General features: G+C 42.5%; 1 protein-coding gene and 1 pseudogene across 2 annotated transcripts in view; both read left to right on the plus strand.

The window, feature by feature from the left end:
• CLDN18 (claudin 18) overlaps positions 1 to 17,523 on the plus strand; it is a 29,495-nt gene extending 11,972 nt beyond the window's left edge. For both annotated transcript variants that reach the window (XM_025448989.3, XM_025448988.3), the window contains exons 2-5: positions 8,347 to 8,511; positions 9,341 to 9,458; positions 13,978 to 14,088; positions 15,327 to 17,523. In XM_025448989.3, coding sequence (XP_025304774.1) covers positions 8,347 to 8,511; positions 9,341 to 9,458; positions 13,978 to 14,088; positions 15,327 to 15,498 — 566 coding nt within the window. In that variant the 3' untranslated portion in view covers positions 15,499 to 17,523. The remainder of the gene's footprint in view (positions 1 to 8,346; positions 8,512 to 9,340; positions 9,459 to 13,977; positions 14,089 to 15,326) is intronic.
• Positions 17,524 to 21,125: 3,602 nt separating this feature from the next.
• On the plus strand, positions 21,126 to 22,289 carry LOC112661045 (cysteine-rich PDZ-binding protein-like; annotated as a pseudogene).
• Positions 22,290 to 27,971: the final 5,682 nt, after the last annotated feature.

Here is a 27,971-nt window from a genome sequence, read left to right on the forward strand (position 1 = left end):
CGTCATACCCAGGGCCCCACCATGCATTACCAGTCTCTGGCTCATCCTGTCTCTTTCCACACATGGGCCCCCATGCCGTCCTCTCTGGTCAAAACTGCTGATCAGCCCCTGTCCTTCTTGCCTCTTTCATCTCCCTTCCTCAATTAGGCTTATATTCTCCTTTCTTAGAAGGTCTCCTGATTCTGATCATTGTCAAGTTCTGTCCCTCCGTGGGTCACTGACAACCAAATTAAAAGAACTAATTTTACTACCGCCTCTCACTCTTAGGCTTTCTCGGTCTGGTTTTCATCCTTCATCTCTTTAGAGTATTGACTCCTTGGACTGTGGCAGAAGGTCGAGTAGAATCTTTCAGTCACCAACTCCTAGTTCTCAGCTCTCATCTCCTTAGATATTTTTTTTAATATTTTATTTATTTATTCATGAGAGACACAGAGAGAGAGAAGCAAAGACACAGGCAGAGGGAGAAGCAGGCTCCATGCAGGGAGCCCGACGTGGGACTTGATCCCGGGTCTCCAGGATCAGGCCCTGGGCTGAAGGCAGGTGCTGAACCACTGAGCCACCCAGACTGCCCCTCCTTAGATATTTTAAAACTCAAACCCCCTCATGGTTCCCCCACTCACAGCTTAATTAGGTGGAGACATGACACCTGATACCCACGCCCTCCTATATCCCTCACCTTGCCTGGTTTATCTTTCAGTATTCCTCTGTCCCCAGCCTATGCTTCTCCCTGTCCATTTCCTATACCCTGAGCTTGGTCCTGGATACCCATTGCCCCCAGTGCCCAATGCCCCCTCCACCACCTCACTGCCATCTCCACAAATCTTCTCATGTGCAAGGTCCAGCTCAAATATGACCTCCTCTGTGAGGCCTCTTCACATCCCTAAATTGAATAGGATCCCATGGATCTCTGTGCCAAACCCAGAGCGCTCTGATAGCATTGAACATACCCACCCTCATTACACTGCTCACAAGTTTGAAAAGCTGAAAAGTTTCAGGCAGTCATCACAGAGGCATATCCCAGTCCTGCCTGTCTGGGTCAGGGGAATAGGATTCCACCAAAATCCAGGAAAGACATTTCTTGGACTTGAATTGCCAAAAAGGAGATACTTTAAATCACTGATAATGTAAGGCTATGGAGAACAGTGCAGATTTAAGAATAGCCAGGCCTTGTGCAGCAAAAGTGACTACAGTGTAAATTGGCATCCCAAAATGCAAATATTTGTTTGGTGACTTAAGATTTGGCTGACTTGGGGCACCTGGGCAGCTCAGTCAGTTAAGTATCTGACTCTTAATTTTGGCTCAGGTCATGATTTCGGGGTGGTGAGATCAGGAGCCTGGTGTTGGGCTCCCCACTGGGGGTGGAGCCTGCTTAAGATTCTCTCTCTCCCTCTGCCTCTCTCTGCCTCCCATAGGCATACTCTCTTTCTCTCAAAAATAAAATAAAATAAATAAAAGATTTGACTGACTAAAGTAAGGGATGGGTGGGATGATTTCCAGAAAGAAAAGGCTAAAAATACACTCCAAAACTAAAGGCAGACATATGAGAAGATGGAGCAGCCAGAGAAGGGGCCAGTGGGTGGCTGGTGGATATTTGTGGGGCTCCTGAGGAAGCAGAAAGGGGTCACACATTAACCACCCAGGACCTAGCACCTAGCAGAGACTTGGCCATCAGGAACAACTGCTGAGGAACGCGTGGGTGGCTCAGCGGTTGAGCATCTGCCTTCAGCTCAGGGCATGATCCTGGAGTCCCAGGATCGAGTCCCACATCAGGCTCCCTGCCTGGAGCCGGCTTCTCCCTCTGTCTATGTCTCTGCCTCTCTCTCTATGTCTCTCATGAATAAATAAATAAAATCTTTAAAAAAAAAAAAAAAAAAAGGAAAGAACCACTGCTGAGAGCATCTTCTTGAGCATGTCAAGGGACGTAGGGAAGAGAGACTTGAAGCAGAGGATCGAGGTGAAATGCCTAAAAACAGAAATGGAAGATTGCAGAGGGTTTCATTTTGACCTAGAACTCAGGGGAGTACCACCCGCCAGCAGAGAAATAAGCTTTAAAGTACTATAAAAGCATGAAGCAGATATCATTGTAATACTTCTGTTAACAATCATAATATCACTACCAATTATTCAATTCTTCCTAAGGATAAGCTCTTTTCTTGCAAAATCTCACATAACCTTTCATTCATCAGATAAAAATGTATCACATTTAGTTGGAACTTACAGCCATAGAATAATTTAATTCCATTCAACTAGCTGTATTATGTAACCTACAGATGGATTAATGACGTAAATGGTGGTAGTAGCAGGACTGTTTACCTGTATACGACCAGCTCTGTACAATGAATAGTCCAAGATTTCCTCTCATTGTCTTCCAAACAGTTAATGCAGCATGCAGTCCTCCAAGGACAGTGCCCAAAAATAAAAACAGCTACCATTTATTGAACTGCACATAGACATTCCAGTTTAATCTTCACAGCAATACAGGGAAATATGTATTAGCTTTGTTTACAAAAGTGGAAACTGAGGTTCAGAGAGGGAGACAAAGTAGGTGCCCCAGCTCCCATGGACAGAAGATGGCAAAAGAGAGAAACGAACATGAGGCCATAAAGCTTCCAGGTCTGTGTCTTCTCCTCCTGGTGCTCTAGTCCCTGCTTCTGCATTCCAGCTAGAAGGGGCCGCCTTTAGAATTGAAGAGATTTGTCTGCACTTGAGCACAATAAAAGTAGAAGGTACAAGTACCTTGACCCATTTATAGCCATATCATCACAATGAACAATTCAGAGTACCAAGTTTAAAAAGTGGATGACTTGTATGTCATTCCCTTTCCCCTAACCTAGAGACAGTGGAGTTGGGGGAGGGGAAGGGCAATTAATGAACAGAGTGGAGAAGAGGCAAAGATCTGGCAAAGACCATGTCCCTGGTCCCATGATGACATCATAGTCAAGTAATTTTTTTAAGATTTATTTATTTGTCTATTTGAGATAAAGAAAGAGCAGAGGGAAGGGCAGAGGGAGAGGGAGAGCATCCCAAGCAGATCGAGATCATGACCTGAGCCAAAATCAAAAGTCAGACACCCAACGGACTGAGCCATGCAGGCACCCCAAGTAATATTTTTTTTCTAACGTGTTTGCAAATATTTGGATTGAATTTGGTGCCATGGCAAGGCCCTGTTAACGGTTAGAGGCAAGTGAGTTGGGACCAAAAGCATAGCTTGGCTAGCTATACCTCTTGACCTTGCTTTCCCCATCTGTGAAATGCGCCTCAATAAGGTATCTGTATGAAAATTCTCGGCAACCCATTTACAAGATCTGACTCTTGTCAATAAATCATTACTGCCCTGTCTACACCATCCAAAGCTCCCAAACAGGAAATTTGATCCTCCAGGGTTTTTTTCCTCTCCAAAATCAAGCATCTTTTATGAATCCAAATACCCAAGGTAAGGATTATTTAGGGCCCTCTTTTTTCTCCTTTCAATCCGCCATTCCACCTGTGTTCTGGACACATCATTGGTTTCCAACCTCTTTGCAGGCACTGAGGGTCTTGCTTTTTCTTTTTTAATACAACTGGCCACATTGCCCCTTTTGATTGCAATGTGAAAAAACAACAGCTCCTGGAGAGCTAGGGGTTTCCCATCAACCTGTCGATCATATTTACATACATGGAAATGGGGAGTTTTAACAAAATGATATTTAACCCAGAAAACAATTCTACAAAATCTAAAACAAAAAACCATAAAGGAAAAAATATGAAATTGCTTTTCAGCATCTTTTCTAAAGGAGCCAGCTGGTTTATTTTCCCTTACTAGTGGCTAAGTGTTTCACATTAAATCCAATGTTCATGATCTTGTGAGACCAGCTTTTGTCTTTTCCCAATGTCTGGTGGAAGAAACTGACCCCATCACGCTTTTCCATCAGCCCTCCCTGCCTCCAATCTGAAGTCACACTGTACCTTGAGGTATGGGTCCTCTCTAACCCCACCAACAAAGCCCCAAGTCCAGGCCCTTGTCTCGTAAGTCCCATCCCCGCACCCCAGCTAGCTCAGGGATGTCAGCCACTGGGAACTCTTTCCTCTCAACACGTCACTCTAAGTACCTCCTCCTGAGCCCTCTTGAGGGCAGTTTTCTCAGATTATTCCTTGAAATTTTATGTTATTAAACAATTAAATGAAAATCTCTAAGAGTGGAGTCACTCTAAGTACCTCCTCCTGAGCCCTCTTGAGGGCAGTTTTCCCAGATTATTCCTTGAAATTTTATGTTATTAAACAATTAAATGAAAATCTCTAAGGGTGGAGGCAAAATCTAACATTTCTTTACAGTTCCCCCAGGAGATGCTAAGGTATAACCAGGGGTGGGAACCAGATCCAAAGGCACCTTGCCTGTCAGTGCATAGCTGCTTTGGGGGAATTCGCTATTTTGCAATAGGGAGGGAACACGGAGTTCCCCTTTTTTCTGTTTGCTTCTGCCAGCCCTGAATCCTGCCCACCCTTCCAAGCCCGATAATGCCTCATTGTTCATTGGAAAGAATGCGGTAGTCACACCTTTGGTGGGGGGAATCAGTCTAAAAAGCCGTTGACTCACCTGTTATCAGCTGATAAGCCTATACGCCTCTTGCTTGGAATAGCAAATAAGGGACAAAGTGGCTAAAAGAGAAACCTACTTCCTTTGGGAGCAGTTTCTCTGGATACCCATCTATGAAGGATTAGAAATCCATATGATAGAATCTTCCAGCTGGAAAGGAAGTTGAGATCACCTCCATGTATCTCCATGGTCATTACTAGACATAGGGAGTTTCTGGCAATGAGTGGTGGATAATATTTCCTCCCACTTCCTGGAACTTGCCCCCATCATAGCTCCCACTCTCAAAAGAACCCCTCAAGGAATCTCCAGAGCAAGGAAGACTTTGATCCATCCATCCAGGCTCAGGGTTGGGACTTGGACAGTGGTCCCACAAGATATAAAACAGTATTGTGTCTTTTCCAACCACAGGCTAAAAGAAAGGGGCAGGAGTAAGCTAGAAACAGATTCTAAGAAATAAAAAGCTACTCAGGGTGAAGGTGGACCCCTGGTTCCAAGTAGGTGCCAGTGTTTATCAGAAATCCAGAGATCAAGAAAGAGCAGGAAAAAATGGGCCTTGTCATGCAAACCTGACCCAGCAGAGGCAAGAAGGCCTCTGAGAGCCTGAGGCGAAGGCTGACTAAGATAGGCTGGCAGGGGCTCCCATACCCAGGGGCTGCCATGGCACAGCAGCAGCAACTGCCCACAGCCTTTCTAATCCAGCAATGTCAGGCAAGACCATGTGCCTCAGCCACAGCCACCTGGTGATATGTTTTCAGGAATAAACATTAAAACTACTCAGTCAGAAAAGTCAATAACCCCATCCTCGCCAAGAGTCCAGGAGAAATGTAATGTTTTTGTATAATGAGGAAGGGACATCCTTTATCCTGCTTAATTAATATTGTTTATTTGGTTTTTGTTTGTTTGGTTGGCTGGTTGATTGGTTTTTGGTTGTTTTAACCAGATGCCTTGCCAGGTGCTTCTCAAAAGGGATAAATGATTTTGTTCTCTAAATAGCTTAAGGCTTAAAATGTCAGAATGAGAGCAATGTTTAAAACCTCCAGTGGGCTTCTGGGTGGATTTGAAGTTCGCAAGAGGCCCATGGGGACAAGATAGAGAGAAAGTCAAGTTCCTTCCTTTTCCCATATGTCCAGTTTTCTGATAGTAACATACATATTAGTATAGCCTGGAGGATATTTCCTGAAGTCTGGGACTGCCCCACAAATGTCCTTTCCATAGCAGTCCTGAACCAGGCTTGTAGTGTAATTATATGTGTTAAAGAGAATTAAAACCACATCATGAGCAACTATGAGAAAGTGGTTCTATTATTACTTAGCCAAGTACTCCCAAAGTGAAAAGAAATTTGAGGTTCAGAATTTCCAGTAGAAATATGATCTTCTCAGGTTGTAAACTCCTTGAAGGCAGTGATTATTTTTCATGAAACTTTATACCTCCTACAGCATCTGACAAAGGGTTTTGCAGAGAATTTGAGCTTTAAAGTATTGACGAATGAATGACTGACTTCATGGATGAGTTGTATGGTTATGTAACATATGATTATGAGCATATGCCAAAATGTGCTGGATGTAAACACAAAAATGTAAATGAATATACAACTAGATGTTGTACACTTGCATTTGTTAATAAGAGACTGAACAGAGTGTTTGCTCCCTGTATCCTGTAGGGCCAGCAAAGCCACTGGGCAAAGCTTTAGGGAATGTAGGTGACCCTCCAGAGCCCTCCTATATTAGGAGTGGATCCAAGGGCCACTCCAAGGCCTTCCTGAGTTCTCTTCACTCTAATGGGGACACCATGGCTCTAGCGTGAGAACTTAACTGCAACCCAACATATCAATGTTAATCAGTTCAATTCTCCCAGGAAAGAATGGAAGATTGATCCACACCATAAGCCAACATATTAACCCTGCCAATATAGTTGCAGTAAGACCAAGACTGATGATGGCTGCATGTAGAATTCTTTTTTCACTAGAGAAGTTTCTTCAGGGAGAAGAGAATTGGAATCAAGTGGCATAGAACTAGAGTGGCTGGATACCATCATCTCCACACAGGGAGAGAGTTGCCAGGGCCTCCATTTCTCAGACAACACAGAAGGCTCTTAAATGAGGTCTGCATGATCTACTGCTCCTTTTTCAATATGCTTCATTGATTGCCAATTCTTCCATCATGACTAGTTGCTTTGTGACACACACCTTAGAGTGAATAAGCTGGCAGCTCCAGTGATATTGGCCATATTTGAGATGGAAATCTTCCTGAAGAGATTAGAGAGAAATTCCTCCCAGGAGATTCCTTGTCTTGAGAGTCACATTTAGAAATAATCTCCTGGGACAGGCTATTCCTGAGATGATATTTAGAGAATATGTCTTTATACATTTTTAGCATCCATTTTAAAGGATGGTATTTCATGGCTGAGTCTCCAAGTTTGAAGGATACATTCTCTTAGGTGCTTACAGATCCCCTTACATTGATGGCAGCTTGTTTTTTCCAGGATTAGGTACCTCAGCAATGTACTGTAATGGAAAAAGTAACCCCATTTTGAGATAGTTCTAGGTTTGACCCCTGGCTCTTACTTGTCACTTGATATGTGTCCTTGGGCAAGATCCTTAACTTCTCTCAGTTTCTTCAACTATAAAATGGAGGTAATCATATCACCTACATTGCAGGGGTTTTTTTCTGTGGATTAAATTTTCTCACGCCTGAAAAGCCACTAATAGTTTTCAGTCAAAAAGTAGCAATTGGCCATGATAACTAGGGTAGGACAGAGCTTTCTGCTTTACTTCACATAATTCTTCAGTTCTTCTCTACCAGAGATACCCATGCTTGGGGTCTTTCCCTCTGGAGAACACCAAGGATTCATTTGCCTTTCTTTTGAAAAATGCATTATGGGCATGTTTAATGACTGTCTTTTCCTACTTTGGCCCATGATCCATGAGTGCAAAGACCATGTTTAACCTATTAATTACTGTGATCCCTGTGCAATAGTCATAGGGGCTTAGAAAAAGTGTTGAAATGAGTCACTGCATATTAAGGATACACTAAAACCACTTTGGATATATCTGGAAGGGAGGTCATGGCTGGAGAGTCCTAGCTGGACCTACAGTCTCCATTGCTTCCTGAGATAGGAACAGCTGATAAACTGATTGTGTTGAAAGGCCTCTGATTGATCTAGCAGTCCTTTTATACACACCCAAAACCTACAGCTCACCCTGACCCTAGTAGTCCCTTTGGAAAGAGGCAAAAATATGGTGTCCTTCTTATATCCCCTAGTAACCTTGCTCCATCACATGCTATAAATGAATACTGGGTTTTCCTAAAGTGGACACAATGATATGAAGCATTAAGCCTATATGAAAAGACTGGAGGAGAAAGATGTTTGGGTTAGAAGTCAAAGCCACACAGTTTTACTGTAAGTTCTATCAATAATTTTTCATGTCTCCTTTGTCAAGCCATTTCCTCTACCTAGACCTCAGATTATCAAGCTTTAATATGAGGAAATGAAATAGCTAAATTTCATTGGCTGTCCCAGCACCACAATTTTCTTATTCTACAGACAACTGTGTGCAGGTCCTTCAACAATCAGAGGATTATACATGGTGGTTTTGCATTTCTCACAATTCCACATCCCCTAGCAGTGACAAGGTTCATAGTTTATGGACTTGCTATTTCTCAGCAATTTGGTTCTGGTTGATTATGGTTGCTTTATTTCATTAAACCAAAACTTAATCAGTCATGTGGAGATGGTCTTATCTGTCAGCCTGTGTCTTGTCCATTGTCCCACAGCCATGCTGCAGGCAGTGCGAGCCCTGATGATCGTGGGCATTGTTCTGGGTGCCATCGGCCTCCTAGTATCCATCTTTGCCCTGAAGTGCATCCGCATTGGCAGCATGGAGGACTCCGCCAAAGCCAACATGACACTGACCTCTGGGATCATGTTCATCATCTCAGGTAAACAAGGAGCCCGGGTTCCCTCTCTCAAATGTGCTTGTGGGAATGTCAAAGCAAAATCATTCTGGCAAAGAAAATATGGCTTCTCCCTACTGAGCATAGTTTGAACATGGATCAGAGCTTTATACACTAGGATTCAAGATCTGAGATTAGGGCCCAATTGTGCTCTACAAAATTACCATGAGTGTTAAGGTCCCCCTCAGCTGCCACACCACTTTATTAGAAGAGATTCTCAATCCTAAGGTAGTCATGTGACTCAGTCTCTAAAGGCATTATTTTGGTAAGACTCTAGAAAATGATTTTAAGGGAAGAGCACTTGACACCATCAAAGGACCAGGCCCAAAATATTTGTATTATTAATCCCTTGTCCCAAGATGCTGGAAAATCTCTTTCTGCACACATACAAATCCTTCCACAATTAGAAAGATAAGAGAGTCTAAGCACTTAACATAATGTCTAGCACATAGTGGGAATTCAATAATCAGTGCTTGGATTAGCCATTCTGTTATAGAAAAGGAATATTCAGGCAGCCCCAGTGGCTCAGCAGTTTAGCACTGCCTTCGGCCCAGGGCGTGATCCTGGGGACCCGGGATCGAGTCCCACGTCAGGCTCCCTGCACGGAGCCTACTTCTCCCTCTGCCTATGTCTCTGCCTCTCTCTCTCTCCTCTCTGTGTTTCTCATGAATAAATAAATAAAATCTTAAAAAAAAAAAAAAAGAAAGGGAATATTCTTCAGCTTGCTCATCTAAACTCATTTAAGCACACATTGCCTCAAACATCGTGATCCCTTTAAAGTTGACTATGGAGCTTTCTTGTTCTTGACCAACAGGTCTCTGTGCAATCGTTGGAGTATCTGTATTTGCCAACATGCTGGTTACTAACTTCTGGATGTCTACAGCTAACATGTACACTGGCCTGGGTGGGATGGTGCAGACCGTTCAGACCAGGTAACCTCCTAATCTAATCTTAGTATTCTGTAGTGAATATTGTTGTAAAAATCCTATTAAACACATATGCCTAATGTGACTGTCAGTGCCTGAAATAGCAAAAATTTATCAGAGGCAACCATGCCATATCATAAATCAACAATGATCCGTAAATTCATAAACTTCATTTCAGTGAAATATCCTTGGTACTATGACTTGAGGCTGAGCTGACATTTGCATTGAAATACAGCGACAGTTCACAGTATTTATCTAACACGCTTACACAGGCCCCATTGTGGAGGCAGTGAAACAGGCACTATTAGGCCAGGCATGTAAATGAGCATCAACCTGCATCTCCAGGCCATGATGGGACCCTGGCTAGGGATAGGTGAAAGGTTGAGTGGAATTGAGCAAGGTGCAATATATGTGAGAAGAGTGATGTTATGTTTCTTCCTTGTATAACTGCTTCTTCCTCTCATTCATACATGCATTCATTCTACAAATGTATGGAGAACCTGCGGTGGGTCTGGAAATGTTCTGAGTACTTGGAATAAGACTAAGTCCCCATCCTCATGGAGGTTTTGGTCTAACTGAGGGAGATGAAACCACACTATAATTTGGTATCTGAAGGAGAGTAGAACTTTTAAATGATTGAAGAGCAATTCTAACATCCATATTCATTTAGCCATTTCAAAAGGACATATTTGTAAGAAACAGCAGTGAGTTTTTGAAGAAGAAAAATCTTGTTCTGTGAATGATCTAAATATAATATCTAAGTGACCCAACATCTCTGGAGTGGATACACTTGGTATTTCTCCAGCCACACCATCGAGGGATACAAAAGGGGGTGAGGATGCAATGAATCCGTTACTCTCTGGCTCCCTGGGACTCCAGTCCCCATCCATGTTCTTGCTTTGTTTCAAGAATGAAAGGAAGTGATTCCCATCATCTCCCCTCATCCTCCTTTGTGATGTTCCCATGGTCTCTTGGTTACTAGGGTAACTTAGAAGTATGCTGGCCAACTCATTTTGCTTCTCTTGGGACTTTACCAGTTTTAGCACTGACAGTCCCATATCCTGGGAAACTCTTGCTTCATAGGCAAATCAGGATGGTTGGTCAGCCTACTCAGAAGAGCTATCTTATCTGGAGTATCTGGATGCTTAGTATCACTGTCCCTGCCCAGAGGAGTCACCCATCCCATTGGCACCCAGCACTAATGCCCTGCATCATTATCCCACATCATCTCCCTAGAAACTACCCTGTCCCTTGAACAGCTAACTTCAGTCCTTAGATCAAGACTATAGGATTCTGAGAGACCTCCTGAATGTCTTCCTCCATGGATGGGCAGCAGTTTTTCCTTTCTTTCTGTCTTCTCATCCTCTCTACCCAGAAATCACACAGAACAGCACAGCTGCCAAGAAAGATATTTCTTGGCAGTCAATTGAAGGCACTTTCTGGTATCCCCTCCTCTGCTATTGCGATACTGAGAACCTGAGCTACAAACTGCCTGCCTTCAGGTTATACACAGCTTGCGAAGTGTTTTATATTAGCCTAAACATTTCATTTTATATCTTGAATTAATCATCAACTTTTAAAAATAGGAAGTGTCATAGGTTGGATTACTCAGGAACAGATCCAAGACTCCTTGTGCAAGTGATTTATTACGGAAGGGGAGACTGGGAAGGGGGTGGGGCACCCAGGATAGAGAAGCAGGTGCAATGAAGGCTGGGACTCAGCCCAATCCTGGGGAGCTGTGGGGCATGAAGCACACCTCAGAGATGACTTGACTCCAAACTTTCACACTTTAGCACCAGTCAGCTTCTGTGCACCAGGCAAAATGGCTCCAGTAGCTATACCAAAGCAGAAGTTCCAGGGGAGATGTGGAGACTGCAGGCAAAGCAAAGACCTCAGGAGCTGAAGAAGAAATGGGTAAAGGAACCTAGGGAACCTGGGAGGAACATCATTAGTGTTTGCTACAAGGATATTTCACACTACACATGTGCATGTGCGCACACCTATGTACACAATCTGTTTTTCCAGCTTCTTGTAAAAAAAGAAAAAAAAATCCAATCTGACAGTAATGGGCCCTCTATGGCAACAGTCTCTAGCTGACACAGATACAAGGACTCACCCTCTCTAGTTCATCACAGCCCCAACCACTCAAATGTCCCAAATCTGAGGTCATTTATCATTATGCTTGTGGGGCTTTTTCCCCATATAATAGAATTAAGAGAGTGAAATATTTTCTCATACCCAGCCCACTTCACTCATTTAAATTTCATAGCTGTCCCAGTTAGGTATTTAGGTTTGCTAACTTTGACCAAAAGGATCTAAGTAAAAGGAGGGGACCTCATTCCCCATGCACAGAAGATAGTATTAGCTTAATGACTAACAATGAGGCCTCTGGAGGCAAAGGGATCTGTATTTGAATTCCAGCAGTTCCTTCCTGGGTCTTTGAAAAAGCTCCTTAGCCTCTCTGAGCCTCACTCTCCTCATCTATAAAATGGGAGTGATAAATCCCACCAAATGGAGCTGATGGAAGAGCTAAATAGAATTGTGGTAAAAGTGTCCATCACAATGTCAGTAAGGGCTCAATAAATGGTAGTGATTGTTGTCATTAACATTATGCAGTCACTCAACCATGTAGAGGAGTATCAAGGACAGGGGTTCTGTGCCAGGGCAGAAGGGCCAGGACTCCCCCCCCAGAAGATTCACCCAGGGACCGCTCAGGAGGAGCCCCAGGATGAGGTCAGCTGTTAAACCCCTAGCCACACTGGGGAGGACCAAGAGAGTGGGATGGGGTTCTTCACCCCAAGCCAACAGCCCTCAAATCAAATGTCTTATCTTTTCCTAGTCCAAGGAAATAAAGATAGCCTATAGATAAATTTTCTCCCAGAACTTTTTCTTTTTTAAAATATTTCATTTAGGGGATCGCTGGGTGGCTCAGCGGTATGGTGCCTGCCTTTGGCCCAGGGCACGATCCTGGAGTTCCAGGATCGAATCCCACGTCGGGCTCCAGGCATGGAGCCTGCTTCCCCCTCTGCCTGCGTCTCTGCCTCTCTCTTTCTCTATATCTATCATGAATAAATAAATAAATAAATCTTAAAAATAAAATAAAATAAAGATTTCATTTATTTATTCATGAGAGACACACAGAGAGAGAGAGAGAGAGAGAGAGAGAGAGAGGCAGAGACGCAGACAGAGGGAGAAGCAGGTTCCATGCAGGTAGCTCGACATGGGACTCGATCCCGGGTCTCCAGGATCACACCCTGGGCTGAAGGCAGCACTAAACCACTGAGCCACCCAGGCTGCCCTCCCAGAACTTTTTCAAGCCCTGAGCTCAGTGTGCTAGCTTTGCCCTGTACATTACACTGGTCATCAGGCTTATATCACTGACTTTGATCCTACCAAAATGTGTGCACTTTTTAAGCACATCTAAAGTATCTTATTTTCCTAGGTTGCATAGGTCTGCACACATGTTTCTGTCTTTCAATTACTGGTATAGTGTTCTTAGTTTGTGACTTTTAACATACCAGTGATTCATGGTGTTCCACAAACAGCCCCACGCTCCTTGATGAGCACAAGGGGAAAGCCTCTAAGGGCAGGTATCCACTGTGCTGAGCTCTCCTTTTCTGCGGGGCTCTTGGAGATGAAGGGAAAGTTACCAGCTAACACGGAAACACCCACTGATATTCTATCAGTTTTTGGTCATGTTCTCCACCATCCACAAAAGTCCATTTGGAATCAGAATTATGTTATTCTCTGGACACTTTGTTCTCAGGCAGTCTTGCTCGAAGTAACGAGTCCCACGGAGGCATACATCTTAGGGGAAGGGCACCAGCTTTGGAGTCCGATGATCACAGGTTCAGATTCCACTGTGGGCTGAAACAGAAGCATCAGGAAAGTAGGGTCTGTGTCTGTCTTGTTCACCCTTGTGTCCCAGTGTCAGGGCAGTGTTGGGCACATAGTAGGAGCTCAATAAATACATGTTGAACAAATGTGTAAACAATGAATGAAAGAATGAATGGTCACTTCACATTAGTTCTTTCTGAAGATAATGCTCCTACCTGCATGGATGCCTACCAGGGTACTTGAATTACATAAGATGAAAGCTTATTGGCCCACAGGAAGAACTCAAAGGGCCAAATTCCTTCAGAAATAATAACTCCAGACTGATTCCACATCTCTCAAATTCCTCTTGCCAAATCTTTAAGACACTCCCCAATGCCGGTAGGGAGGAAGGTGGATTTCCAGAGATGTTTCTCTGAGATTAGAGACTTATAATTAATTCCATGCCTGAGTGATGCTAGGGGCCTGAGAATCCCTCTGCTGTTTTGCTGACTAGTTTCAGTCCCAATTCTCTTCTCTAGGGCACCTCATTCAGTTTCCTGTGACCCCAAGGAGTGTGTGCTCAACGGTACCGGTGGGAATGGGTGTGGAACCCAAAAGAGTGGACAGAGAGGATGGGTGTGGCTAAGTGCCGTGGGTGGAGCCTGGAGAGTTGAGTTGCCCACATTCACAGCCTCATTTCCCCTCTCAGGTACACCTTTGGTTCAGCTCTGTTCGTGGGCTGGGTCGCCGGAGGCCTCACACTAATTGGGGGTGTGATGATGTGCATCGCCTGCCGGGGCCTGGTTCCTGAAGAAAGCAAGTGAGTCTCCCCATCCCAGTGCAATCAGACATTTCATCCGAGTCCATTTTAAAGTATAATTTGCAGCCAGAATGATCAGTCTAGGTTTATGGAAGAATTTATTAACTAAAGGATCCTGGACCTTCTCTTTTTGGGGGAACCTAAAGAACAGAATAGGAACATCTTAGCTGAGCAGATTTAGAAATGATCATGTTTGAGGAGAAAAATATTCCCCTAGGTTCCCTCTGACTTCAGGATTCTGTAACTCAGTGGTTCTCACCTGCAAGCAGGTCTGCCCACCAGGAGATATTTGACAACTGAAGGCTCTTGACTGCTGCAGCTTTGGGTGGTTGGGGCAGTGGGGGCAGGGAGGGAAGTGATACTGGGATCTAGTGGGTGGGGGCCAGGGATGCTGCTAAACCTTCCACAATGCACAGGAGAGACCCTCACAACAAAAAAGAATCTGTTCCAAAATGCCAAAGTACTACTGCAGAGAAACCCCACTATAGCTCCCTAAATGGACCTGCAGGTGGGAGACCTAAATCCCAATCCTGATCCAGCAAGTCATTTCCCTTCTCTGGGCCTCTATTAGCTCATCCATAAACTGAGCAGGTTAGAGGAGATGGGCTCTGTGTATGTACCTTCCAGCTCACAAATTCTGTGAATTTTTTTTTTTTTTGGCATAACTATGTTCTCATAGTACCTCATAGTGCTCTCGTAGGTACCTCAGCATGGGCAGAGGAACACCCACCCACCCCCACCCCCGCATTAGAGCTCACTTGAAAAACAAGGAAATTTTACCTTGACTCCTTATTGCTTTTGACTCACAGTTGAAAGTAAGAAAAACCTTGATTTCACCAGTAAGGAGGCCAGATGGTCTGGGCCACTGTCTCTGTGTTTCTAATGTTCCATCACAAAAACAGCTGAGTTACCAGATATAAATTAGATAGCAGCTGAGTTATCAGATATGAATGGACATTGTTTTGGGTTCAGCTTCATTTTAATTGATTAACAGAGGGAACTCACTAGTTGCTAATCATCAGTTGTAATACAAGGCAAGAAATTCTGCTCCAGTGCAGGATCAGAAAAACCAGTGTCTCAAAGCCTCAGGTGACCAACCATCTCAGTTTGCCCAGGACTAAGGGTTTACTGGGACGCTGGACTTTCAGTGCTAAAAAGGAGACATCCCAGGGTAAATGGAGGGGGTTGCCTTCTTACCAAATACATCTGTGGTCATGGAATGTTTCTTTTTCTCTCAGCTACAAAGCCGTGTCTTATCATGCCTCAGGCCACAATGTCGCCTACAAGCCAGGAGGCTTCAAGGCCAGCACTGGCTTTGGGCCCAGCAGCAAAAACAAGAAGATATACGATGGGGGTGCCCGCACAGAGGACGAGATGCAATCTCATCCCTCCAAGTACGACTATGTGTAGCATTCCAAGGCACCTCAGCATGGGCAGAAGAACCCCCCAATTAGAGCTCACTTGAAAAACAAGGAAATTTTACCTCGACTCCTTATTGCTTTTGACTCACAGTTGAAAGTAAGAAAAACCTTGATTTCATCCGGAAGGAGGCCAGATGGTCTGGGCCACTGTCTCTGTGTTTCTAATGTTCCATCACAAAAACAGCTGAGTTATCAGATATGAATTAGATGCTACAGTTCACAGTTTCCAATCCTCTGGTTTTTTTTTTTTAATTTAACCTTTCTAATCTGATGATAAAATGTGGTTTGAATTCCTATCAGACAATAGCTCATCGATGATCTATTTCCCAACTCATCCCCCAGAACAATTCTGAAAGTAAAAAAGGAGAGTCCATCAAAAGACATCATTTCCTACTATTTGATTTTAACCTCCCCAGCCTACTTGGCTACTAATAAACACTGATTGAAGTAGAGCTGATAGGGAAAGATATTTGTAATGTCTCCAGCTCATTATCTGAGTTTTCTTACACTGTGATCTTGACATTACCTGGACTGAAGCGATTTCATTTTAAGGAAAGCTTTCTGCTTTTGTTGGCCTCTGCTAATTCCAGCAAGACGCCCCAGGGGTCTCCTGGGCTCTCCATTGCAGGTCCTCTTTCTGTCACGGGCCAGAAAGTATCCCTACAAGAATGAGAAGAGGATATTTGTGGGTAATCTGAATATATTTGATATCCTAAATGTAGTTAAAATAAATAATAGATTAGTGAAATGACACACTGTCTCTGAATTAGCTTCACCCCTGCACACGAATAGGAGAAAATGAAAAAATAATAGCTTTGATATTGTCTATATTGACTTTGTAAAAACACACTTCAGTTCAAATTCCATGAAATGTTCCCTGATCCTAATTGTTTCCCTTTGAGCTCTCCAGGACTGTGACTATACATGATAAATACAGCAAAAACCAAATGATGAAACCTAGAGAATGAGTTGAAACCAGTTCTTTCAAAAAACAGCAACAACAAAGTGATGAGCCTAAATATAATGTTATATCACGTGACCCCCGGTGCACACTTGCATGGCTAGAGGTCACTGTCAGTTGACAGTAGCACTTACCTGACACTGTGGCCAGCTTTGTTACTTGGAGAGCTCTTCCCTTCACTAAATTCACCTACCGTGGTTGGACCATTGGATGTTCAAGAACTGAAAGCTCTTGGCAGCCACACACCTTCCCCGTGTTCACATCACACTGCAGAAGGGCTAAACTCCTTCCAGGCCACCAGAATTCCATCTCAGTACCAGAGCCAGAATAGGTCTCCTGAGAACTAAAATAAGGGCAGTCTCTCAAAACTATCTAATCAGAGAGCAGCATTGACACTGCGGGAATCTCACCATCAGGTTATTATTTGGGGAAAAAAGTCCTTACACCAATAGCACGTATGAAAGTGGCCTCCAGGAAGATGGGGGACTATTCATAGGGGTCTTCAGCTTGGACAGTTTGTCTGGGAAAAACCAGATCACAGCCCATTAAACTGAGAAGAATTTTATTCAGCAACAGCCAAAACAAATTCAGAGAGACCCTTCTTACTGAGACAGCAATGGTTCTAGGCTATATCAGATAAGGGTATTCATGGAACTCATTGTCTCAGATGGGACAAAGGAGGAATAGATAATTCAAGAAGAAGAAAAAAAAGGGAAAAAAAAGAAAAAGCAGGAATGGGGGAAGATAAAACAGAGCAATCCAGGACATGGAGACTGTAAAAGTTCTCACAATCTGACTTGAAGGCCATGGACACAAGGAGCTCTCTTTCCTACCACCAGAAAGTCCCTGGTCAGATCTGAGGCACTGAGGTATGGCTCAGCTGGGTTTTTAATTAGCACACTCTCTAACCAGCACTTCATTGTTTGCAAGCCTCCATGTAGTTAGATTGTGCTTCGTTAATTTTTGTTGTTGTTTCTCTATCCTATTGTATATGCATTGACTATTGACCTGCATGTTTTGTGAACTAAATATTAAAATTACTATTATCTCACATTTGAACAGCTCCTGCTCTTTTGTCCTAAGCTTCAAGACATAGAGGGGGGGGTCTTAGCACCTCAAAGCTGAGGGCATCATCTGGAATGTTTCTGCTTGCAGCATCTGTCTACTCGGCAGTAGCCTGGTTGCCGGGAGGCCAAGGAGATCTGATCCCACCCACTTAGTTCCTACAAGGTGGGAAGCCTGAATCAAAGGGGATTTCCAGAGCAGCCAGGCATGGGGCATGGGATCCAAGGACCATGTTTAGCCTGTCTGACCCTCAGTGTACCAGCCTGAAGCGTTTAATGTCATTGGCCTGCCCATGAGCCAACGCCTGTCTTCTTAAGGCTGTCAAGGTCTGGCTTCACCGGCTTCATTAGCTGTACTCACCGAGGATGAATCAAGCTAAGGAAAAACATGAGCTATAGAGTCAGAACAGCCCAATCTCAAATTCAGGCCACCACTTCCCAGCTGTGTTAGCTTGAGCAAAGTATTTAATTTTTCTGAGTCTCAGTTTCTACAGAGTGGGGATAATAAGCATAATGAAATAATGCAAGTAAAGGACCTATTTAAGTGACGAACACTCAACTTGCATAACTTTAAGACAAACAGGGAATTGACTTAGGGAAGTGGGACATCCCTAAGTATTGGGGTATTGGCTTCAGGCATAGCTGTATCAAGAGATATGACTGAGATTCTACTTTTTTCTGTCCGCACCTCAGTTCTGCTTTCCTCTCGGTTGGTTTCCTTCCCAGGCAGGATGTCCCCACAGGATAATAATGATGGCTGCTCATAGTTCTAGGCATATGCCATCTTTCAGCTAGGGTACCTTGCCAAAAGGAAGTATCTCTTTCCTGATAACTGTAGGAGAAAAAAAAAATCCTGATAAAACTTATTGGGTTCTTTGAGTCACATAACCACTCCTAAACATCTTCATACAACCAGAGCAGTGGTATTTAGCTTAGCCAAGCCTGGGTCCCACAGCCAAAATATAGAAATTTGTTGTACACACAATGGACCCAGAATCCTTAGAAATTGGGCAAATTCATTGCTTTGCCTCATTTATTACCCCTTTGGTTGCCTGATGTCGAAACAAGCTTCAGAGGCACAACCTCAACCTTTCTAATAGCATAGTATTTATAGTACAGAGAGGAAGGATCTGAGAGATTACTCTAGTTCTCACAGAAAATGGATAATTAAACCTAAAAATGGCAAAAACTTTACATTCAATTTTAAACAAATGGGATTACAAAAACGGCTAGTAGAAAACTATCCTCAGTTATAGACTTTTGAGTCATTTAAATTAGATTTCTTAAGATTAGGGGCATTTTGAAGACTCCCATGCAAAGACATAAATGAATCAAATCATAGCATATGTGCTCAAAATATGACTCACCGCCATTATCCATAAAAATCACCTGGGGGATCTCAAGCTGATGACTACTGAGTATTCCTCTGTCACCACCTTGATGTCCAAAAGAAAGGAAATTTAATCAATGTCTCCATGGGGTGGCCAATTCTTGTAGCTTTTTCTAGAGTAATATGCAACCTTGCCCTGCCTCCACAGGACATTACACAGGGTCAAACACAGCAATAGGCACAGTTTTTTCCAAAAGACCTGGCATCTCACGCTGACGCTTTCCACTGGTGAGAACACTGGACTCAGAATCAGAAACTTGAAATTCTTGTCCTGACTCCACGGGCAACCAGCTTATGTGAACTTGAAGGATCAATCACAATAATTCACATTACTTTTTTATTAACTTCTTGTGATCATCAGTACTGCATTTAGGGTGTTACTGATTTCATCCCTAATCCTCCAACAATCTTGATCTCACTCCACTAACCTCCAATCTACGACCTTTCAAAGTGAGCAGCGCAAATCTTGCAGACATACGTCAGCAACCACACACACACACACACATACACACACACAAATGCACACTCACAGATACACACACTCAAATATCCAGTTATATTTCAGGATCCTCAGCAGGAACCATAATTTCTTGGATTTTTCAAATCTTAGGCATTGCAGGTGCCTCAGAACTGCTTTTGAACTATTTCATTCCTCAAGCTGAAGCCAAGCTGATTTTTTATACCTACCAATCCACAGGTTAAAAAGAAAGAGATTATTCTCTTTATAATAGCTCAAATTAATATGAAGCGAATATTAAAAAGTATTAAATGTTGAAGATAAACAGTTTCCTTTTGGTTTAATATTGAGTGCAAGATACTGTATCATGGAGACAAAATGCCACTAAAGTATTTAATTAGGTACCAAAAAAAAAAAAGTTCTGACAGTGATGTGTTTTAGTGTGCATACCACCACAATACTCAATAATAAAAGCAACTACTACCTAATGACCAAAGAAGATGAAATCTCTTAGCCACCGCTATCATAGGGGTTGCTGGAAGAAAACAGACTTCTTCCATAGAGAGCCTTTCAGGGGGAGCTAGGTCCTGTGTGGAGACAAGAAACATACAACTCCCTTCATAGAAAACATCATATTTTGTTCTGTCAACTTAGATTTTTGGAGGAATGTAAAGATAATTTTTTATGTAATGTAAAAGAAAGCTAAAAATATTTGTTCTTTAATGGAGCAATCTCTCTTTTTTGAAATTCCCCTAAGGAAATAATCATAAATATTTATGCCCAAAGATATATGCCAATTGTTTAGAATAATAAAACTGAATCCAAAGTTATTTTTAAAGTGGTTGCTTCTGGTTGGGGATGGATTCCAACCAAGGTTTGTCTGGCTCCACATCTCATTCTCTTTCTACTATGCCAATGTGAATCTCACTAAATAGGCAAACTACATACATACATAGGAAGGAAGAAGGAAGGAAGGAAGGAAGGAAGGAAGGAAGGAAGGAAGGAAGGAAGGAAGGAAGGAAGGAAGGAAGGAATCTAAAGAAAAAGGTATCTGCCTATGAATCCAAGAAGCATAGTACCTAAAACAATATACTGTAAATTCAATGTTTAATTCTCATGTTTAAAATAATGTCAAACAAGAGAAAATTTATTGTAAATGGTGGACAATTGGTGGGAATGGAGAACACCAGGCTAACTGATCCCTTCCGAGCTGTCACATTCACCTCAGAAAGCTCTTAGTGTGCTATGAGATGTGTGTGTGCTTTAAGGGCTTCTGAACCAGAAAAGACTGTGGTATGATGCCATCCAAAGGGCAGGTAAACCCCAGGGTCCCCAAAGTGCCCTGTCTGCAGATGAAATCCTTCAGTGGTGGCAGCTGAAGCCACTCAGAGGTCCTTGAGGTTGGGTTTGGGCCAAGGAACGCCATCTCAGCACTAATCTTAGGTTGAAGTCCCCAACACTGGAGTCTGAGTCAGTCTCCACTAACCTTATAGAGACTTCCTGTTCCCCTGTTGTGTCAAGTAGAGCTGGATGTGGCTGGTCTGAGGTTTTTGGCCACTCCAATCTTTCCCTGTTATCAAAGCTGCCGCCCTTAGTCCTCATTGACTCTAAAAAGCTTATTTGTTTTAATTCAACAAGCCAACTTGAATTTCCCCAAAGAATTTTTTGAAAGATGAAATATCAAACATGTTAAGCATGTAGGACTTTGCCACCCATACTTAATGGCCGAAGGAGGACAGTTGCCATGGCAATGGCTCTGGAAAGGATGATGGAGTGAGGCTGAAGGGTGAATAAACTACCTTAACAGGGCACAGGCTGCCCAGCCAGCCCCTTATGATACTGGGAGTGTTTGCCCAAGTCTTAGGAGTTAAATCATAATTTAGAGAGAGAAAAACAAAAATGCCCCTCTGCAAGCAAACATGTTGAGGGGTGGGAGTGAGGGGTCAGAATATGAGTAGAGATATTTTGAATGTCAGTGGTGAGTGCACGTGACCATCTTCTTGTGAGGACTGGTACAGCCCTCCCACCAGTAGCTGTCATGCAGACAGACTCCCATCTGGCTGCAGAGGGGCACAGCCCATAGAACGGAGAGAACCTGATGAAGGCTCTTGGAGAGCTGGTGTCGGGATGACCCTCACAGCCTCTATGGCAACACACAGCAAGACTACCTGGCTCATTCCCTGGGACCCAGTAGTTCCATTCTTGGGAATCTGCTGAGAGAAAGTCAGCCTGGCTGTGGTCCTGCCAAGGGAATCATCGGTGGAAGACTGGGGTACGGAGAATGTGAAAAGAAACTTGATAATGCTATCATTCCAGACACATATCTGTGCATGTCCAAGGAATACTATGGAAAGTGATAGAAGAAAGCTGAACAAAAATAAAGTCTTGACTTCAAAAAATCAGGATTCAATCCACATGGAAAGAATAAGTTCCCCACTTGGAGAATTTGTTAAAAAAAAAAAAAATCCTGTGTACTACGCAGGTTCCCATTCCTGCCAGGGCTGTGCCTACAAAAAGGGCATGTGTGTGATGGGGGGGGGGGGGGTTTAGATACCAAAAACCACCAGCAAATGTCTGTCTAGATGTATTGGTGAAGTTTCTGACTTTCTATATGATTTACTTCTCTCTTTGGCTTTTGAAGGTATAACATAGAGGTCCAGGTTACAAAATAACCCATTTTCAAATAAACCATTAAGTTTAAACCAGGGAAGTTAACCAGAACTAAGATTACATTCTTTTGCTCTTAAGAAGTTCTGAAGAGCAGCAATATAGTCTTCTGCCTTAAATTGTTATTCTCCTTACAAGGATTTTATTGAAGTGGAATGAGTGGCAAACTTAGTGGAAAAAAAAAATTTCCCTCTTCTGTGTGTACTTATTATTTAACATTATTCAGATAATTCTAATTATCCTCTCCTTCTACTTTATTTATAGATAATTGCAAAAATGAAGAGGAGATTATTGACATTTGGCTCTGAACGTGGTATCTAGACTTAAAATTCTTCCCTCAGTCCCCATGGTTGCCTAGTTCTTAGAACCAACAGTCCCTCAATTCATTGCAGTTTCACTAAGTCTTTAAATATTTGAAACTGTTATTGCTGAATGTTTCCTTAGTAAATTAGTCCAGACCCAAATCAAATACAGGTATTTGTATTTGTATTTGTGATTTTTTTATTTGTTCTTGAAACCAAAATGCCAATACCATTCATCTGAGAAAAAGAGCACAAGGAACATACCTCATAGGTGCAAATGAATGTGGTGGATTTCAGAAAAACACATATTACACACATTATCTTGAATTCAAACTGTCATGAAAGCCTGAAGTACAGTGTTCATCCACAATGATGTGAATAAAAATGAATCGTCACTGTTTGGGAAAGCATTTTGAAGCAAACACCAACTTTTTTTACCTTTTCCCCTCCCCCATCAAAAATTAAAAAAAAAAAAGATATACATAGAACAAAGGAAACAAAAGGCTGAAGGTGCAAAGAAGTTCAGTGCAGGGTTGTTGTTTTTAATTCTATAAAGCCAGAAAAGGGACAAAAACGATCCTAACAGCAGAGAGAAGTTAAACTATAGCATGCCAGCATAATGAAATATAATGGAGAAAATAAAATTGTGCTTAAGAAATCGTCATTAACAGTTGGAGAAATTCTTATCATTTCATGTTACAAGAAAGGGTAAAATTGATTATTGTAAATACACTATGACCTGAATCATGAGGGAAACAGACAAGAATCTGTAAGGAAACGCATCAAACTATAAACAGTCCTGGTCTTTAAGTGCTGAGACTTGGGTAAGTTTACTTTCTTCTATTCTACTTTTCTTCATCTTCTGTAAGGGACTTGTAGTTTTTATGTTTGCATTGAAAATAAACATTTTGAAAGACCTACACAAGTTCTGTTACCTCATAGCATTCCCCACCCTCTTTGCTCTTGCCTGCTTCTGCTACAGAGGCTGGAAAAGCTCAAATAGTCACTTTTCCAGCCACTTTTGTCCTAGCAAAAGAAGCCACATGGCACCGTTCCAGCCATGAGATGTGAGTGGAAGTCTGGGCCCTGTCTTTGCCCTCTTCCCTTCTTCCTGCCTAGAATGCAGATGCAGTGAGCAAGTGGGGCTGTAGCAGCTATCTAGGAACCATGCTGGAGAGGCCAAACAATCACATGCTGGTAGTAACATTGTCAGGCACTAAACTAATGCCAGAGGCTGAGATTGTTAAAACCATGATGAAAAAGTACTAGAGGAAGCCGTGTGGCAGCAAGGCCAAGAGCAGAGATTCTCGGTCATTACAGGCATGAGGACAGATTTTGTAAATACTGATGCCCAGGTCCTAATCCTGGAAATTTTGATTTAATTGGTCTAGGCAGTCATCTGGGCATCAGAACTTTTAAAACTCCCCAGGTGGTCTGGCCAGGGTTGAGAACCACATTCTGGAGGCATATAGAAAAAGAAGTCAGAGGTAATGCCACACTACTCAAGGATTCAGACTTCCCATTATGTGAAACCAATCAACCCCACTGTTACTGGATTTTCTGTTACTGGAAGTTGGCTGTATTCCTAACAGATGCAATTGTACTGTTTCCTAAGACTGGCCTAAGTATGTACATACATCAATTTAAAACTGGTAAAATTCCAGGACACATACTGGTCACATAGAGATTTCTGTTTCTCAGTCTGGACTTTTCCCCCTTGGGAATCACACCCAAGCAAAGACTAGATTTATGAAAGTATATAAAAGTACAGTTTTGCTGCCAAGACATCAACCCCAAACTGAAGACCTCATGCCCTCTCATTCCTTCTATGCCTCCACTGGTATTGTCCCACTGTGGCAGAGACCATGAAGCATCACAAAAATCTCACATGGCTTCTGCCCCTGGCCCCAGACGCCCTCCTCTTGATGTTAGTACATGGCTATACGTCTAAACAGTAGGCCTTTGCTACTCAAGGACCAGTGCGTTGGGTATTACCGGGAGCTTGTTAGAAATGCAGAATCTCCATGCTGTCCCAGTTATTGAATCAGAATCTGCATTCTAACGAGATCCTCAAGTAATTTGTATGCTCATTGAAATTTGAGAGGCTCTGACATCAGAAATAGCTAGAATTAACTATGTTTAAAGCAGTGGTTGTCTTTCTAACACATTCCCATTTTGGTTCCTCTTTTGCTGTTTAAAAAAAATGGGGACAAGGAGGAAGACTGAGCAGACAGAGGCAAAGTTGTACTAGGGCTGTGGTGAACAGCCAGCAAGACATGCCTGCCTATGTAATCATCAGGCTTTCAGGCTTTTTCTCCCCTCCCCTCCTCTCACCTGCCCTCGCCTCCCCTCCCCTCTCTTGCCCTCCCCTGCCCAAGCTGGGGCTGGGACCTGGAGCCCTCTCAGATCTCTCTCCATTGGTATACCCATCCCAGGTGAATACTCCACCCACCAGCCAGAAGGAATGGGAAAAGGAGCAAATTAAATTCCTTCTTTTAACCTTTTTGCTACAGTAAATGTGCCAATCCCACAGCAAGCTCTTTAGGGAAGTAAAATTTCAGACAACTTTGAAGGGAATAAATTAATTACCACATTTTGTGTGTCTAGAAAGAAAATAGAAATTTTCCTTGGGGGAAATGAAGGGACAGAGAAGAGGGAGGTGGGGCAGGAGAAGTGGAAGCTATACGCCCACCTCTTGGGAATTTACCCACAACAGAAGATACCACCATGTGGGAGATCTGCTTGCAGGAAGATCTGGGAGGAAGACTGCAGATGTCTGTATAACAACTAACACTTGGATCATGGCACATAGGTTAAGGCTTCAGCAACAGAAGGGAGTGCCTGGGTGGCTCAGCCTGGTAAGCACCTGCCTTCTGCTCAGATCATGATCCCAGGGTCCTAGGATCTAGCCCCATGTCCACATTGGGCTCCGCAGGGAAACTGCTTCTTCCTCTAACCCCCTCCCTACTCATGTTCTCTCTCTTTCTCTGTCTCAAATAAATAAATAAAATCTCTAAAAAAAAAAAAAAAAAAAAAAAGGCTTTAGCAACAAAAGAGAAGAAAGCTTGTCTCCAAAATTAAAAAATTAAAAAGGGGCTCTACATGGACAAAAAAAAGTCACTCTGAAGCAGAAGAGGCTCAGTGCCCCAGTGCGGTCCTGGAACCCTGGTTCAACATATTTGTATAGGACATTTAAAAATCAAACACAGGGGGCAGCCTGGGTGGCTCAGTGGTTTAGCGCCTCCTTCAGCCCAGGGCCTGCAGCCTCAGGATCGAGTCCCACGTGGGGCTCCCTGCAAGAACCCTGCTTCTCCCTCTGTCTCTCTCTGTCTCTGTCTCTCTCTCTGTCCCTGATGAGTAAATAAATAAAATCTTTAAAAATAAATAAATAAATAAATAAATAAATAAATAAATAAATAAATATCAAACACAAATGGTATTCCTCAAGTGCCCTTTGTCTCAGCCTCCTGGGAGCTTATGACAAGATTTTGGGCAGAGTCTGGAATGGGATGGAGAATGTTCCTCTTGGATGAGAGCCTCCCTCCCACACAACCTCAGACAGAAGCAGCTAGGCAAACTGACACCTGGATCATCAGGAGTCCCAGTAGATGCCTCTCAGTCAAGGCAGCAAGCTAAGTTGACACAGAAAGCATACCCCCACCTCACAGCCATTTCAAACACATAGGAATGCTGGATAAAACCAAATAACATGTTTTTTTTTTAATCTTTAGCCAAAATAGAGCATGGAAATTAAGAAAGAACTCACAAGTGCTAGAAATGAACAAAGAACTCAAAGCCAACTCCCAAAATGGGTGAGAGTTGATGCTACATGACTCAAAGGGGATTTTCACTAGATATGCATCATGTTGTTTGTATTTTAACCTCCTGTGGGAAGCATCAGATGCCATACCTATAGATATTTGAACTGAGCTCACTACATAAAAGAAATAGAAATACTGCCTTTGCTAGCCCACAAACACCAAACAGAATGTGCCACTGATTGTGCACCAAGGATGGAAATCACCTTTCTAAGTTATACTAGAAGCTGAGCTCCCCTAGAATAGCTTTGGTAATAAGTTCTGTACCATGCAATACCCCCAAGCCAGGAAAAACTGGGAGAAGCACAGATCATACATGGGTCTACAATCACCTTCTAGTATGACTTAGAAAGTTCCCGCCAGCCTAACCCTCCTATACATAACAAATATAAGCTCTGTTTAAAAAACTAAATGCAAAAAACAACCACCCAAAGCCACCAAAGAGCAAACAAAGACAGGCATATTCAGGAGGAGAGATGACAATTGGAAGAAAGAAAAGGCATAAGACAAGTTTCCCATTTTGGTGGCTTCTGGCCCAAATGAAGGCCAAAGTCAGGCAGCATGGAGCATCTAAAGCTCTGTTAGAAAACCTGCATTCTTTATAGCCTGAGGAATCAAAGAACAGGGTTCATAAAAATCAGAGCCATCATAAAATGAGAAGAGACTCTTGTAATAGACCCAGAGAGGTAATGTACAAATTTTGTATGTAAACTTTCCCCTAAATCTCTGATTAAATCCTGAACTATACAAGTACAGGGCTAACTTACAAATAGCCACTTTAGTATAAAAAACTACATGGAGATTTGGGATGCTCCCAAGACACAGAGTTTGTAGTAGGAGTATAAGCAAGTCAACTGTTTACACAAACAAATTCAACACTCTTTGGAAGAACATAATGGAATCCAGAGTCTCTAAAATATAACATTCACAACATATGGAATAGAATAAAAATTATTTGACTTGCACATGACATGACCCATTTTTCATAAAGAATGCAATCAGGGAGACGGACTTCAAAATAACTCCAGTGTTGGAATTAGCAGATAAGGATTTTAAAGCAACTATTGTAACTATGCTCAAACACACAAAAGAAAATGTGCTCATAATGAATTTTCATTATGATAGGAAATCTCAGCAGAGAAGTAGAAATTATTTTTTAAACAGGAACTCTAGAACTGAAAATACAAAATCTGAAACTTTCTAAAAATATAATATGCAAACTTAAAATGGAGATGACGGGAAATCATCAGTTAACTTGAAGACAGATAAATAGAAATTATCCAAGAACAAATATAAAGAAGTTTAAACAAAAACAAAACCTTGGGGACTTATAGGATAATATCAAAAAGAAACAAGGAAGACGAGAAGACAGTGCCATGATACTATTAAGGTACTGAAAGAAAAACTGTTAACCTAAAACTCCATACCCAGCTCAAATATCTTTCAAGGCTGAAAGCAAACTATAGTTTTCTGATAAAAGGAAACCATGACAATTTATTACCAGCAGATCCACACTACAAAATAATTGCTAAAGAAAGTTCTTCAAACTGAAGGGAAATGATGCCAGATGGAAACTAGGATCTTCAGGAAGAAATGAAGAGCAACAGAAACAGACCTTATTAAGTAAGACTTTGTATATTACTAATTATAAAGCAAGGTTCAAAGCCTGAAAATTTGAGCAGTCAGTGCACTGCTTCTAGGCTTCCACTGTAGCCACCACAGCAGTTCTGGGCAGCTGTCAGTGTTCCACATTCCCCCACATAACTGAGAGTATCAGTCCATCCACATTAAAGAAGTAAATAT

This window comes from Canis lupus, chromosome 23 (assembly GCF_003254725.2).
Source record: "Canis lupus dingo isolate Sandy chromosome 23, ASM325472v2, whole genome shotgun sequence".
NCBI lineage: Eukaryota > Metazoa > Chordata > Mammalia > Carnivora > Canidae > Canis > Canis lupus.